This window comes from Desmodus rotundus, chromosome 11 (assembly GCF_022682495.2).
Source record: "Desmodus rotundus isolate HL8 chromosome 11, HLdesRot8A.1, whole genome shotgun sequence".
In the NCBI taxonomy this organism is placed as follows: Eukaryota; Metazoa; Chordata; class Mammalia; order Chiroptera; family Phyllostomidae; genus Desmodus; species Desmodus rotundus.
The window spans coordinates 101,876,693-101,892,452 of NC_071397.1; the positions used below are offsets into that span (position 1 = coordinate 101,876,693).

General features: G+C 57.1%; 1 protein-coding gene across 1 annotated transcript in view; it reads right to left on the reverse strand.

The window, feature by feature from the left end:
• Positions 1-15,295, reverse strand: part of RPS6KA2 (ribosomal protein S6 kinase A2) — a 153,148-nt gene extending 137,853 nt beyond the window's left edge. Inside the window, exons 1-3 of the mRNA XM_053913948.2 lie at positions 15,227-15,295; positions 14,802-15,104; positions 11,256-11,315 (exon numbers count right to left, since the gene is read on the reverse strand). Coding sequence (XP_053769923.1) covers positions 11,256-11,315; positions 14,802-14,864 — 123 coding nt within the window. The 5' untranslated portion in view covers positions 14,865-15,104; positions 15,227-15,295. The remainder of the gene's footprint in view (positions 1-11,255; positions 11,316-14,801; positions 15,105-15,226) is intronic.
• Positions 15,296-15,760: the final 465 nt, after the last annotated feature.

Here is a 15,760-nt window from a genome sequence, read left to right on the forward strand (position 1 = left end):
TAAGAACCCTGAAACACCCATCCAAAAGAACCTGTGCACCCCAATGTTCATAGCAGCACAATTTACAATAGCCAAGTGCTGGAAGCAACCTCAGTGACCATCAGCAAATGAGTGGATGAAAAAACTATGGTGCATTTACACAGTGGAATTCTACGCAACAGAGAGAAAGAAGGAGCTCTACCCTTCATGGATGGAACTGGAACCCACACCTTGGGCAGGGGCACTGTGAGGGGGCCAAACCCCAGCGAGGAGGGGCCAGGGGTGAAGAAGGACAAGCGACCGCTCTTCCACACAGCCCACGAGAGCCGAGTCCAGGGCCTGGGGGCGCGGAGAGAGCAGTGCCCTCTAAGCAGAGGCAACCTGGCGCTCCTGCCCTTACAGGGCTCCTCGGGCAGAGAACGCGCGCCCCGACCCGTGTTTGTGTGTGTGGCGAGGGGGGAGACCCTGGCCCCTGGCAATGAAATCAATCACCCAGCAGGTCCCTTGACATGACAGTTGCCCCACTGTCCTGGCTTTCTTATCCACCATCTTGAGGAGAAAGTGAAGAAAACAGGGTTAAATTAACCAGAAAGAATGAATCAAGACAAATACAACAATGAGTCAGTAAATAACACTTAGGACATAAATAGACATTCTCTTTTGGCACATTTCTCAGTTGTGGGTATTTTAAGTTTCACTGAGGAAAGCAGATGGACATATTATTAAGTGGCTGGAATAACTAGAGCACAGAAAAAGTTTTCCCTCATTTTTCTCGACTGATATGCAGGTATATTTGTCATCTAAAAATTGATGTGAAGGTCGCTGATTGTTCTGAATAGAAAAGCAATAATACTTGATAACTTTGTCCCCATCTTTGCGATGTTTAAATGTTAAATTCTATGATACACAATCAGACCAGAGAGCACAAATTGTCGCAAAATAGATCAAAGACCTAAACATAAAACTTAAAATTGGAAGACTCTTAGGAGAAAACAACAGAAAGCTTTATAACGTTAGATTTGTCAATGACTTCTTGGATTTGACACCAAACGAGTAGCAACAGAAAGTACCATATTTTTCAGACTATATGGTGCACCAGACCATAAGACACACCTAGGTTTTAGAGGAGGAAAATAGGGGAAAAAATTGAAGCAAAAAATGTGGTCCTGCTCCTGCCTCCTATTACCCGGCTCCACTGCCACCCCTCCCCCAGCAAGCCAGGTAAGCTACATTCAGACTATAAGATGCACCCCCATTTTCTCCCAAATTTAGGGGGGGAAGTGCATGTTATAGTCCAAACAATACGGTAAATAAATTGAACTTCATCAAAATTTAGGGCTTCGGAGTCCCAAACAAAGGGTGCAGTCAGCACACAGAAGGAAGGGTTTCCAAATCATACATGAAATAAGAAGTGACTATCCCAGATGGAGAAAGAACTCTTACAACTCAGAAACAACCAAAACAACCCAATTAGAGGTTACTTTGCTTGGGTCAGTCCGCGGAGTGCAATGTCTGTGTGGAGGGAGGAGGCCCGGGAGAGCCAGCAAAGTGCTGAGGGACCAGGACGAAGCGGGAGGAGGGGCGCTGGCTGACTTCAGGACTCGCTGTGAAGCCTCAGCCGTCAGGGCAGTGTGCTGTGGGGAAGTGCTGGGCAAACAGATCGATGCAGCAGAGCGGAGAGCCCGGGGATGGACCCACACCCACACGGCTGATCGATCTTCCACCAGGAGCAAGTCGGTACCCTGGAGCAAAGGTGGTCTTTTCAGCAAATGGCGCCGGGACACTGGACATCTTAGACCACAACAGGGCAGAAACCTAGGTAACCTCGACACGGTGATAATTGTTTAAATAGGATACCGAAGACACAATCCATGGGAGAAAGAATGAATAAGCTAGACTTCATTACAAATAAGTTTTCTGGGCTCTGTGAAAGACACTGTCAAGAGAACTAGAAGGCAAACCACAGACTGGGCGGTAATATTTGCAAAAGACACATATCTGATAAGGAACTGCTACCCAGAACATACAAAGAACTCCACGCTGAAACGTGAAAATCAGTTAAAAGTGGGCAAAGGGCCTGAAGAGACACACCACCACAGGAGATACACAGGTGGTGAGTGTTTGAAAAGGTGACCAGCATCACACGTCACAGGGAAATACTACCAGGAACAGCAGTGAGGTACCTACACGCACCTGTCAGAACGGCCGAAATCTGGGCACTGACAGCACCCGGTGCCGGCCAGGACACGGAGCATCAGGGCTGTCCCTCCTCGCCGGGGGGACGCCGCAGCCCATTGGAGGAAACAGCTGGGCGGTTTCCTACAAAACCACACACTCTCATCACACGGCCCAGCAACTGGGCTCCTGGGCGTTTACCCAAAGGAGATGAACACCGATGTCCACGGGGGAACCGGCGCCGACGTCCACGGCAGTTTTGTTCACAGTCGCCGAGGCTTGGAAGCAGCCAGGCTGCCCCTCAGTGGGGGTGGACGAGCACGCTGTGCCCTGTCCATACAGGGGACATTGTGGAGCAACTGCAAGAAACGGGCCGTCGAGTCACGAAGAGAATGGAGGGCCTGACGTGCAGGTGACCACGTGGGGGAGCCAGGCTGTAATGGCCACGTACTGCAGGACGCCAACTCGGGGACGCCTGGACAAGGCGGAACTAGGGGACAGCGGGGGTTGAGAGGTGGACGGTCAGCGCGCGGAGGATTGCAGGGCCGCGGCAGGGCACTACAATCTGTCTAGCACTACAGCGGGGGACGATGTCCCCGTACATTCGTCCAGACAGCACCGAGCAGGAGCCCTCGTGTGGACTGTGCACCTGGGAGACCAGGACGTGGCAGTGAGGGTCTGTCGAGTGTGGCCAGGCCACCCCTCCGCCCGGCGAGCCTGATGATGCAGGAGGCTGGGCGTGCGTGGGGCCGGGGGCATCTGGGAGCCGGGGGCATCTGGGAGCCGTCTGCACTCCCTGCTCCATTTCGCTGTGATCCCCGAACCGCTCTAAGTAACAAAATCTACCTAGAAGGGGAAAATCTGCTGGGCTTGCAGCTGGCGTTGCACGGGCCGAGAAATCAGTGCGGAAAAGGGTGTCTTCACACCGCGAGCCTTCTCATCCACGAACGTGGTGCGTCTCTCCGTCAGCTCGAGTCTTCTTCACGGGACACAAACCTGCCCCATCTTGTTAGATTTATCTGCATGTGTTTCAGCTGGGGATGCTTTTGCACGCGGTTTCAGTTTCCAATGCTCACGGCTAATGTACCAAAGTGCAGTTGGAGCGGGTGGCTTTAGTTTCCTCACGGGAGAGCAGTGCTCGGTGCTGGCCGGGGTGTCGAGCCTGTGCATGTCCCGGGTGGCCCTCAGGTCCCACCCACCCTCCTCTTCCTCCCAAACCTCCCATGAAGGCTCATGACTTGGACTTGTGCGGGTGTGTGGCCCCTGGGCCCCGCCCCCAGACTCTAAGCTGGTGCACCAGCTGCCCTGCAGCTGTTTTCTTCCCGCCCACCTTGACGGGCTGCCCCCCCCACCGGATCGCTTGGCAGGTGCGTCCAATAACCTCTCAGAACCCCTCCAAGGGGCCGCTGTCCTTTAGGACAAGGTTCACCGGGTCGCCTGCTCTCGGATGGGCTCAGGGCAAGTTCCGACCTTGTGGATCAGCTGGCTTTTGCTGTTACAATGTCCTCTGGGTTTTCTACAGCCGGAGCAGAACCAGAACACCAAGGGTTTTTGTTGTTTGCTTGCTTGCTTTTTTCCAATAATCTATTCAATATTTTTCCTTCAGAATTAAGCAAATCTCCCATGTGAGAAACGACAATCAAGAAGCAGAATTTGTACTAATTCACAATTCACTGAAGAGCCAGCATTCCCTCCGGCTCTCGGGCACACAAGCGTGACGCCGGCTGTGCGCGGCAGGCTCCTGGGCAGAGGCTCTGGTCGCCGGGGGCGTGGGCTGAGCACCCTGCTCTGTGAAAGCCTTGTGCAAGGGCCCTGGCTGGGTGGCTCGGTTGGTTGGAGAGTCATCCTGTGCACCAAAAGGCTGTGGGTTCGATCCCTGGCTGGGGCATGTGTGAGAGGCACCTGATGGATGTTTGTCTCACATCGATGTTTCTCTCTCTCCCTTTCTTGCTCTCTAAAATCAATAAGCATGTCCTTGAGGGAGGATTTGTTTTAAAAGCCTCATATGAGGAAGTCAGCAGCTAACACTGTTTGTTAAAATTAACAGCTAGGAATCAATGCCCTGTCCAACAGAGGTACACTTTAGCGAGAATTGATTTTTTTTTTGAGGAAGGAAAATAACATGGAGAGAAGGGTGGGTATCTTTTAAGTGCTTTTGACCTTCCTAATTCAATGGTTTGGGGGAAGGCAGCGTAAAGCATCCAATGTCAGAAATAACGGTATTTGCTTATATAGAAAATGGTTTTTTAAGAGGCATATTGAAATCTTTAGAGGTGAAACGTATGATGTATATAAAATCAACAAAAATGTTACCACGTTCAAAATCCTCCATTTGGCCCGAGAACTGTATTTTACAGTTGCTTCTTTCAAACCAAGACTGAGCTAATGGAGAGCAGGCTGACAGCTAGTGGAGGGACAGTTAGGGGGTGGAAGGACTGAGCAAAAAGGAAAAGGACTCAGGGACACGGACAACAGTGTGGTGATTGTCGGGGGGAGGGGGACAGGGGGACAAAATGGTAATGGAAACACTGTAACAGAGATTTTTAAAAAAGACCCAACATTTTGTTATTATGTCTCTTGTGGCTGGAACACGCAGCAGGCCCCCGATCTCTGCCTGGTCTCGCGAAGAGACCAGAGCCCCCTGTCCCACAGGCGGCACCGCTATGACGAACAGAACAGCAGCACCCAGAGGTGACCACGTGCGGTGACTGTGTCACCTTCCGAGGCTAAAGGGATGTTGCAGGAGTGTTTACACTGTGGATCTTTCTTGAGATGGGAGATTATCCTGGATTCCACAGATGAGTTTGATGGCATCACCAGGGACCTCATAAGAAGGAGGAGGGGGTAAGTCGGAGGGCGGGCTGTGTTGTGGGAGGCAGGGTCAGAGCGGTGCCGTTGCTGGGTGGGGCCATGGGCCAAGAATTCAGGTGCCTCTAGAATCTGGGGAAAGCAAGAAAACGAATCCTGGAAATGGGACACGGCCCGGCCACATGGAGACGTTCGAACCTCTGCCCTCAGAACTGGGAGATGATAAAGCCCCGAGGTCTGGGGCCACTGGTTACAACAGCAATCAGAACTCTGCTAGAGCGACCCCACCCATTCCACCCTCGGGTTCCCCACTTTCTCTCTCCACAGGGCTCCTCACCGTGAGCCGTGGCCCTCATCAGGGAGTGGTGTTTGCAAGAAATGAGAACGCGGGGTCCCCGTGGCAGGGACCTGTCCGTCTCAGCTGTCTGCATCCCTGAGCCACCAGAGCCCAACACTGGGCAGGCATGAGGCGACCGCTCAGCTGACATTTGCTGAAGGAGTCAAGGCAGAGAAGGGAGGCCGAGGGAAGAAGGCAGAGGGAAGGGACCCCTGGCTCGAGCCACTAGCCCACAGCAACCTGCCACGCCCACCTGGAGATACACACGAGACCTCCGTCATTTCAACAAGGACACGCGTCTCACTCATGTTTCTGTAATGCCCAAGACACTTAGTAAATGTTTCTGGACGATTTCTTCAAAGAGACGGGGGTTCCTTTGCATGTAAGTCGCATGCAGTCTGCTCTGCGGGCGGCGGGAGAGAGCGTGGGCTTAGGGCCTGAGCTGCCCTGGGCCCCCAGGACCACTCCTGCAGAGAAGCAGAGAAGTGGAGGGAGCCGCGGCCCACGCAGGCCGGCGCTCACTCAGCACGCACTTGGCACTGCGGGTGTTTGCTACAACATCTCAGAAAAAACGTGTTTTGATGATTCCCTAGAGATTTTCATGACTCACACAAATTGCAAAGTCTGTGTCTCCACACCCAGCTCCCAGCTGCATCTGTGGTGCGAGAAGATGATTTTATTTTGTTTCACTTTTATTACTTCAAAATATCTGGGGGCAAAATAGTAAGCCGCACGGTTTTCTCCCTGGGCCCCTTGCACCTTCCCACACCCGGACGGCATCACGACAGAGGGAAACCCACTTGAGTTGTGCACAAGCTCTCTCCCCGCAATATTCAAATTTCCACCTGAGGTTAACAAAAACCTCGGATTTCACAGAAGGAACTTTTATAATTCACGTGAGTCAATTATATATTCCGCCCACGGCCGAGAGAGCAGAAAGAAAAAGCCGGGGGAAGGTAATTTTCAAAAGCATCTCCAGCTAAAGCTTCTCTGGAATTTTTTGTACCCATAAGAAAAAAACAGCTTTGCATTTTCCCTAATGTAGAGAAAGAGGAGAGAATCTGGGGAAGGAGCGAGGACCCGAGTGGCACAAGGTGTGGGCACAGAGGAGGGGCCAGGCGTGGAGGCACCGCAGGGTGGGCCGGGCCGGTGGGCCGGGCCAGCCGGCCGGGGTACAGCCATGCTCCATCTATTGCACTGGACCCCGTCCCTGATCCCATCAGCCAAGTCCACCTCCCAGCACCCGGCCCATTCGGGAGAAAGGTGTCGGAAGGAAAGGCTTTGGTTCACAGTCACTCATGGGTTCCCTGCCACGCTCAGCAAAGTATACCATCTTGGCCGCCTCGGGCTCACCTCCTGAAGCACAGCGGGAAAGGAAGCGCCCCTTCCACGCCCTGAGCTCAGGGAGGATGGGGGTAGGAATGGGCGTCCCTGGACAAGCCGGGTCCCACCGCCTCACGTCACTGGGTTTCTTCCACAGCAGGTGCAATGCCGTTCCCGCGGGCACCAAACCAGGACCCTCGGAGGCACCCAGATGTGACCTTCAGGGTCGACAACCCACTGCTCTGTGCTCCAGCGCAGGGCGCGCAGCTCCGATCCGGTGTTTTGTGCCGTGATTTAGCGATGTGACCTCAACACGGAAGGTTATGCATCCCAGGCTGTGACGGTGACCACTGTCTCCCGGGAGAACCAGTGCTTTCTGGAGGAGACCACCCATGACATCACTGCTGGCAGGAAACCCCCCCACACCCCCATCCGTGGCCGGGGCACCCACACAGGCCCCGCAGGCCGCTGGCCCGTTCACACTCAGGAGGCAGCGCGTAGTGAGATGTGAACAGTAACAACACAAGTGCGAACGGTGACCGAGTCCAGTCGGCGTGGACGACGCAGGCCTTGGAGACGGCAGGCGGAGGAGCAGGAAGACTGTCCCACTGGTCTCTGTCGACCGTCCCTGTAAACGAACTGCATTGCTTCCAGCCCCTTCATTGGTTCTGAGAACTCGCTGCTCTCCCCGCCCCGTTTCTCTTCAGACCAGGGTGGGTCGTTTTCCTCTCCCTTTTTAAAGGAGTGAGGAAACTGTCTGGATTTCCGGGCGGGATGGGAAGAGTGGACACATTGGAATCCACAGGTGACCTGTCCTGGACGACCCCCTCCCCCCCCCCCGCCCCACCCCATTACCATGTGTGAGTCCAAAGGGCTCCGGTAACACCCTTGGGCTGTTCTCCCCTGTGTGCACGAGGGGCTGCTCGCGTTCCCCCACCTCCACCCTCCCCGAGGGGCCCAAGCCTTTGCCACAGCAAAGCCAGGACACGGTCACGGACAGAGGAGCCAGGTGCTCAGGAGTCACAGAGCATCCACCCTGAGGACCTGCCCACTGGTCCCCCGGCCCCTGAGAAGACGCAGGTGCCAAGCAGCTGGGGCCACATCTCCAAGCATCCTCCCCCGGCCACGCACAGGTGTCTCCCTCTGCTGCCATGGCCCCTGCAGGCAGGTCTCCCCCCAGTGTCCCACCAGCTGAAGGCCGACGTCAGGAGGTACCGCCTCCCCGCTGTGTTCTGACATGGAGGCACCAGAATTTCAGGGGGACAGGAAACACCCCAGGACTCACAGGAAGTGACGGGAAACCACGCGAAGGTTGTGACTAACTTCTCTGGACCTGGTCTCTGGCTTTGACCAGACAGAAAGGCGGTCGTTTTTAATAAACACACGCCTGACGTCTGTGACGTTAGAAACTCGCCTGCACGTCGCCTATGTGTCTGAACTCCAGAGACTGAAGGTCCCACACAGGACAGTGACAGGTGGCAGCGTCTGCGTGAGCAGCACCTAGAGGCGGAGTCCCCACACTCGACCTGCGGCCCTGCTCCTCCTTGTCCCGAAACCACACCGTCCCCCCACAGGTCGATGAACTGATGAAACCTCTCGGGTGCAGAGGCCCAGGGGGCTCCCGGACACCCTGGTCGACCCCGTGAGACCCGCGACCCACACTCAACTTGAACTCCCGCAGGTGCCCTGACTCCCTGCACTGGCCGCCCTTTGCCGCCCACGACCTGCGGGAACCAGGCGGGATACGGGGACAAGACAGGACTCGGGACCCCAGCAGCTTGCAAAGCAGGTGCCTCAGGCCGCTCAGGGGTGGACGCTGCCTCCAGACCCTGTCCTGGGCTGAGGTCGGTCCCCACCCCAGGTTCCTTGCCACGACCCCTGAAGACATTGCTGAGCCAACGCTCCCCCCGGGCACCTGCCGGTGGTTTCCTGGTTTTTTGGAATATAGAGGGTGTCCATGTGTCGTGAGACAGAGGACTGCCAGCCCTCCCTCCTGGGAACCTATGACGCGGCTCCCGCTGGCAGCCAGCAGCAGAGGGGACAGGCTGCCCAGATACCCCAGCTCCAACACCCACTGCCATCCATTCTCAACCTCCTTCCAGGCCTTTCGCAGCTGACACAGAGCCATGACCCGAGACGCACATGAACTTGAGCCGCACTGAATGTCCACACACGCACCATCCCAAACGCATTCTAACCTTAAATGTAGAAGACAGACAGGTGACGAGGAGTCCGCCCGAGGAAATGCCGTGTCTGCTCAACGGTCCCCAGCCAGGGTACTGCTGCGGCGCTTCCGGGCGCTCCTCCAGGACACGCCCACTCACCTTTCACCCCTCAGGGTGGCCGAGATGTCTGCCCACAGTTATCAGTCAGTATTATCAACCGGTTGAGTGAACGAAGGAGTGAACGGGCTGTTGTCGATTTGACTTAGGTTTTTTCCTAAGCAAGGTTTTCCTGTGATCGGACACTTCAGAAGGTGTGAAGTGCTTTGTGCTCAGCTCTCTGACCTCTGTTCCCTGAGCTATAAATCCTTGGGCTGGTGGAGAGCAAGCGCCCTGAAGGCCGAGGAGGAGCCGGGCCCGGTGGACACAAGGAACGGCAGAGAAAGCCCACGGTGCAGCCGCCTGCTTCCACCCTCACTCACAGACCACGGCTCTCCCGGCGCTTCGACCACCAACGCCACAAACACATCTACGCAGCGACGTGTGTGCTGCAGAAGTCCCCTGGACGTGGCTTGGAACTCTCTTCCTTCCTTTACTCCAAGCCGCAGGGAGCCTGAGTGTCTGTCAGCCATCAGGTGACATCGGGAAGTAGGAGTGACTCCCTCTGGCCACTTTCCCTTTTCAAAAACACCTTCGAAGGGGTGGGTGGACTTTGCTGCATTCCTGCCACAAGTGGACACCTACATTCCCATCAGAAACGTTGGCCATAAGGCCTGGCTGGCGTGGCTTACTTGGTTGGAGTGTCATCTCGTAGACCAGCGGGTCACCGGTTCGATTCCCGGTCAGGGCACATGCCTGGGTTGCGGGTTGGGTCCCCGGCTGGGGGTGGGGGGGCATGCATGAGGCAACCAATCAGTGTTTTCTCTCACACATTGACGCTTCTCTCCCTCTTTCTCTCTCCTTTCCCCTCTCTCTGAGAAGCAATGAGCCTGTCCTTGGGTGACAATTGTTTTTGATGTTAAGGTTGAGACAACTCGCCGGCATGTGGTCTGAGGAAATGAAGGCTGTTACGAGTGAAAACATGCCCAGTTGTGCAGGCCCCTGTGGGCACACCTGTTCCGTGGTCGTGCCACCGGCCCCATCGGCGGGCCCACTGACATGGATAGTCCACAGGCCCGTCTTGGCTGAGAGCCACACAGCCTGCCTCCGGAGGCTAATTGCTAAATTACCCCATTAATCAGCCTGCAAGAAACACACCAAAGGTTTCCTGGAAACCGAAGTTCCCACGAATGCCCAGCAAAGTGTTACTAAAAGTGACAGGTTGCACTGGGCTCTTCAGTGACCCTGGGCCATGGGCCTCCTTCGTCACTCACCCTGCTCCTGGGCAGGAACAGAGCTGAAAGTGTGATTTTTCAGGAAAGTCACGGGCTCAGGTGCCTAGTCACCCTTTCACCTCTGTGGAATCAGCAAGCACAGGGCTCCCCTCTGCTCCCAGGGGTGCCCGGGGCAAGGACCAGGGCCGCCCGATGTTTTTCGTTCAAGAACGCAGGAAGACTGCTGCAAGCTCGGAAGGGAGCCGGCCCCCTCCACACGCCCGGGGCCGCCAGCCAAGGACCAGGCAGCGTTGTGCCGTTCTGCTTTATTTAGCCAACATCTGATGCCATGTGATCACCGGATCCGGTGGCACTGAGCTGACAGTGGGCACTGCCATGCATGCATTTAGTCAGAGCGAAGGGCCGGCTCCGCGCATCGACCCTCCCCTCCCGGCCTATGCTACCTGCCGGCTGTTGGTAGAAGTCAACAGGCTCGCAAATCTCACAGCTTTGTGGTTCCAAGTGGTGCCCGGCTGCACGACCCACACTGCTGTCTTCGCAGCCACCCGGTCCCCTTTCCAAAGTCCTAGCTGCCTTCCAGAGAATTCCGTACACGTGACAGGAGCCTGGCCTTTGAGGGCAGGCCCTTCACCGGCGCCTCCCCAGGTGGGTTCAGCCCTGCCACGCCAGTGCCTCTGCAGAAAGTGCTGTGAGTGTGCCTGCCCTGGACACAGTCCTGTCCCTCCCTCAGTGACACCCCGACCGCCCCCACGTGGCAGGAACACAGAGCAGCGCCAGCTGCTGCTCTCTCTCTCTTCCACATCTGTCCACCTCGGGGTGTCACCATCCCGGCAACATCCAGCTCCTGCCTCCGCTCACGGTCCCCACCCCATCTCCAGGCGGCCTGATAGGCTGCGTCGCCACAGAGCCCACCCTTCTCCGGACAGGCCAAGGGGCTCCTTCCCTAGCCCCCAGGAGGTGGGTGGTTTACCCCGTCTGTGCCCTGCGGACTCTGCACACCTGTCTTGATTGAGAACAACACGCCACTTCCCCCTGAAAAGGCCCACGTATGCCAGAGTAACTGCTCCGGGGCCAGCTGCTTCCCCCTCCCCCGCCCCCTCCCCAAGTAGGCAGGTGTAACAAAACGGGTATAGTTACTTCGTGCGCGGTTTCCTCTGCGGCGGGCGCCGAGTCCAGGGTCTGGTCTTCCTCGGTGGTCTGGGAACAGAGACAGATGTGAGACAGAGTGAGCTGGGCAGCGTTCGCGCAGACACCGCCGAGCAGGGAGTCGGCGCCAAGGGCCACCCAGACAGCCCATGGGAGCACAGCAGAACGTGGGGACGGCTTCCAGGTCCCCTCCCACCCAAATTCACTGGTACCTACTGGCAGTTTCCTGCCAGGGACGCGTCCTTTGTATGCCAGGCAGCCACTGAGGCAGTGTGGGCTTATAACCACAGTTACAAGTGACTAAGTCACCCGAGTGCATGTCGCTTGTGCCACAGCCGACGGGAGAAGCCAGGGTACATGGGTGGGGGCGGGGTTACCCTGGGCCAAAGGACGGAGACAGAGAGGTGACGGTGAAGGTCGCAGGGCTCCTACGTGCTGGAAGAAGTTTCACAGCCCCGCTGCTGAGCTCCGAGAAGGAATAAACCTGAGCGCACCAAGTCCTGGCTCAGAGACAGGCAGCGCGGCACCTCTGCAGGCGGAGGTCTCGCTCGATAGCAGTGTCCGGGCCCCAGTCTGCTGGCCACTTCGTGACCTCAGGCAGATTGCCGGCCCTGGGCCTCCGTTGCCCCACACAGGAAATGAGGACACGACAGCACCTGCGGCTGGAGGCGGGGAGGGGATTCGGTGACGTAACCCCACACAGCAGCACTCAGCCCGGCGCCGCCGCGGGGCACTCAGCTGCTGTCACTGTGTCTTGCTCCATCTTCCAGCCCAGGAGTCGTAGGCATCTGTCACGGTCGGGACAAGCTGGAAAAGGAGGCTTCTGGGACCGTGTTTAGCCTGCAGTGCTCCAAACCAGGGCTCTTCCTTTCTCTGGGGCCCAATGGCGTCCCAGGAAGACAAACCAGGCTCCATCCTCTGGAAGAACACCGGTCACGTGGGCCATCACACCTTTCGGGCTGGCTCAGCACTTGCCTCCCTGGGCATTTCTCCCAGGCCTGCCCCTGCCTTGGGGACCCTACTTGGGAGACACGCGTTTGACCCGGCAGGGCCCCGCTCACACAACTGCCCTGCCAGGCCGGAGTCCCCCCGGATTTTGCGGTGGTCCCAGTTTTAATTAGTATGCATTTCTTTCTCAACACACCTCATTAGTGGGCCAATATGCCACCCAGAGCAATTTATAAAACCAAAAATACTTTCCCTCAGCAGTCTGATGAACTTCCCCTGGTCTTGGGGCTGGTTTTCATAAAAGACAATAAACAGCATTTTTTCATACAGCGAGCCTCCCCCCTGACTTCGTTCGGGTCCCTCAGAGGACGGACGAGAAAGCCCACAGAGAGCCAGAGTCCCCGGGCAGAGGTGGCTGGCCCTGGGTCAGCAGCGCCCCGCCACGCTGCGTGTGCGGGAAGCAGCCGCACAAGCGCCGGCCCCTCGCAGACTTCCTCGTGAGAGCTTCCTTGTGAGAGTGCGTGCTTTGGGCAGGGTTTTATGACGGGTCACTCGGTCTCTGGAGGCCAGGTGCCCCAGGTCTAGCTTTGCCCCATTTCGTGACGTGGGAGGTATTTTACAGTCACACAACACAGAGCACAGGCAGCACCGGAAAGTGGAGCCGGCCTGCATTCCGGGGCCGACGGGCGTCACGTCTGTCTGGATTTGGAAGGGTCCTCGGGCCCTGACGGGACGTGAGATCTCTAGTCCAGGCTGAGGCTTTGGGTGGAAAGAGCCCCGATTCGAGGGGGTCCAGGTACACAGGCGCGGGCCGCTCCGCCTGACAGACCCGCTGCGCAGGGTCCTTCCTGCCCTCGGGCCTGTCCACAGGCAGCCTGGAGACCGCTCCGGGGCATCCGGGTTTCCTCGTCTGTGGCTGCACGTCTCTCGGCCTCAGAACCGGTCACCATGGCCCTGGGAGAGGGGTGGCAGGCAGCACGGTCACCGGCAGCTCTGCTCTGACTTCCCTCCGTGTGGCGCTCTCCTCCGGGGCCGTGGCACACCTTGGAAGTGAGTGTACTCATTGCAGGTCCACAGTCAGTCAATTTGAAAAACATGTAAAACACAAGCTGCTCCCCAGAGCTCCTCAGGGGCAGAAAGGTCGAGCTGAGTCCCAGGACAAAGGTTCAGAGCCTCCTTCTCTGCTCAGTCCCGCCCTGTTCTGGCTCAGCCGAGGCCAGACCCTCCCTGCAGATGGGCCTCCTTCCCGGGACCCAGCTGCTGGGGCCCTGACCCCGGACACACAGGGCTCAGTGGCCAGGAGGCATTCGGCAAGCACCAGGGCATGAGAAGAGGACTTCCAGCCAGTCAGTAATTCCATTAAAAACTAAACATGAGTTGGCAGCCCTCATAAGTGACAGGCTCTTTCTAAGGCACTGCCTTCAAGGCCAAGGCTAGCACAGCATCACGTAGGAGCAGAACAACAGCAAGGAGCAGCCGTGAGCCCTGGCTCCCGCCGGGAGCATCTCTCAGGTGCACTGCAGCATTCAGACGCTCCCGCCAAACCCAGCGCGGCACCCCCGGCGCTGACCAGCCTCTGCTGAGCACACTGGCTCATTCATTCCAGGCATCAGCAAGTTTGTGTGGCATCCCAGAACGTGGAATATAAAATATGAACTACGTTCTCTTCTAAAACAGGATCTCTCATTCAGTTTACAATTATGTGTTACGTGGCTACAGAGTATATACTATAGAAATAAGTAACATTTAAAATAGGAAGAACTGAAAGAACGATGCTGGGTGTGGGAAATCAGGCAAACGGGAAAGCGTGGATTTCCTGACACCTGGGTAAGGTATGGGAACGGCCCGTTCCCGAGCACAGTCGGAGCTGCTGTGAGCACAGCCCAAGTCTGTCTAATAATTCAGTAGGTGTCGGTACTGTGGGGGAGCTTTGTCTTCCAGGAAAAGCGCCTGTTGGCCATCTGTAATTCAAATTACACAAACCGAATTCCGGGGAAGAGTGCTCCAGGTCCCCGGGGAAAGCACACAGCCACACAAGGCGGGGCGGCTCCAGCCCCAGCCGGCCCACCCTGCTCGCTTGCTGGGGACTGGCCGTGAGCACCGTCCTCTCCTGACCTCCTCCTCTCCCCTGACCCCCCCCTTTGTGGAATATGTATCTGGTAGGACTCCTTACGAAACAAGTCACATGTGTTTGCCATCTGCTTTCATCCTTCACAGTAGCAAATGGAGTTTCATCCGCTAAAGCCACTTGTTGAAGGAACATCACACTGATGCTGGGTGATTGGGAGACAGGGACACTCGGAGACACAGGCGTTAGGAAGCATCCTGAGCTCAGTCTTTGCTCATGTTCAGGCGTGCATTTACACCACACACACCGCTGTGTGTGTGTTCACACGTGTGCGATGTTTACGGCTTGTCTGCACGCGCATGTTGTGTAACACAACCCGCACATCTCTACACATTCAACACCCAAGCCTCTGCCACACGACTGTGGGTCTCCTGGCCTGGCCACAGCCGACACACACCGCGTCCGTGGTGAGTTAGGGTTTCCCAGGACCTGCGGGAAAGTCTGTTCTCTTCCCCACTCACCTCTATTTCCATGGGCTCCACCTCTATCTTCTTCCATAGCTCCAGCAGCTGGGCAATCGGCATTTTTCAAAACTTTCCCTCTGGTCACGTCCAGACAGTGAGGAAGGCACCGGAGGCACCAGGCAGCCCTGGGCCGGCCGGCCGGGTGTCAGAGCCTGGGAGCAGAGGCTAGACCCCGCGGGCCAAGGGTCCCAGGGAGCAGGATCCCAGGGGTCCTCAATATGGCTGCGGGGCCCCGCACGTCCTCTCCCCGCCAGCCCGGGGCTGCTGCTTCCCGCTTGCCGGCTGGCTCACTCGCTGAGGCTGCAGGAGGAGGAGACAGAATCGCTGCCTAAGTACCTCCTCAGCGACTTCGGCAGAGAGCAGCCTGACTGGCAGCATCAGACCAGGTTCCCAGCCTCCCCCCCTCCCCCCCACTATTTTACCTTAATGGGCTGTAAATGGTGGGTGAAAGTTGGGTCTGAGGATGCTGCTGCCATAGGAACTGCATAGCAACCAAGGGCTGGAGGAGGGGAGGGGAGGGGAGGGGAGGAGGGCGGGGCCCCGCCGAAGGTTCTGCCCTTCTCCCCCTACACCGTGCACCCACTAGCGCATGCACACTCGCACACCTCCCTTCCTTTACTTAAGACTCCTCTGAGCCCCACACGACAACCTTCAGCCACAGGAATACGAAGGGACCGGGCCAGAAGCCAGTTGCCGAGGGGCGCTGTCCCTGCGTTAATACCAGAGAGGCTGGACCCCTGTATCACTGAACTGCTGCCGAGGGGGCAGAAGCGGCCTCTCCCAGCCCACCCCACCCCACGCCTCCCCACCTGGTAGGTCCACACCTTGGAGAACAGTAACCCGAGGTCCAAGGAGAGGGGAGGACGGGGCGGGAGCCCTGGCTAAGGGTCCGCCCCCAGCTGCCCTGCCTGCCCCTGGCTGGCCCTGGGGCAGAGCTCTGGCCTCAGTCTGGCCTT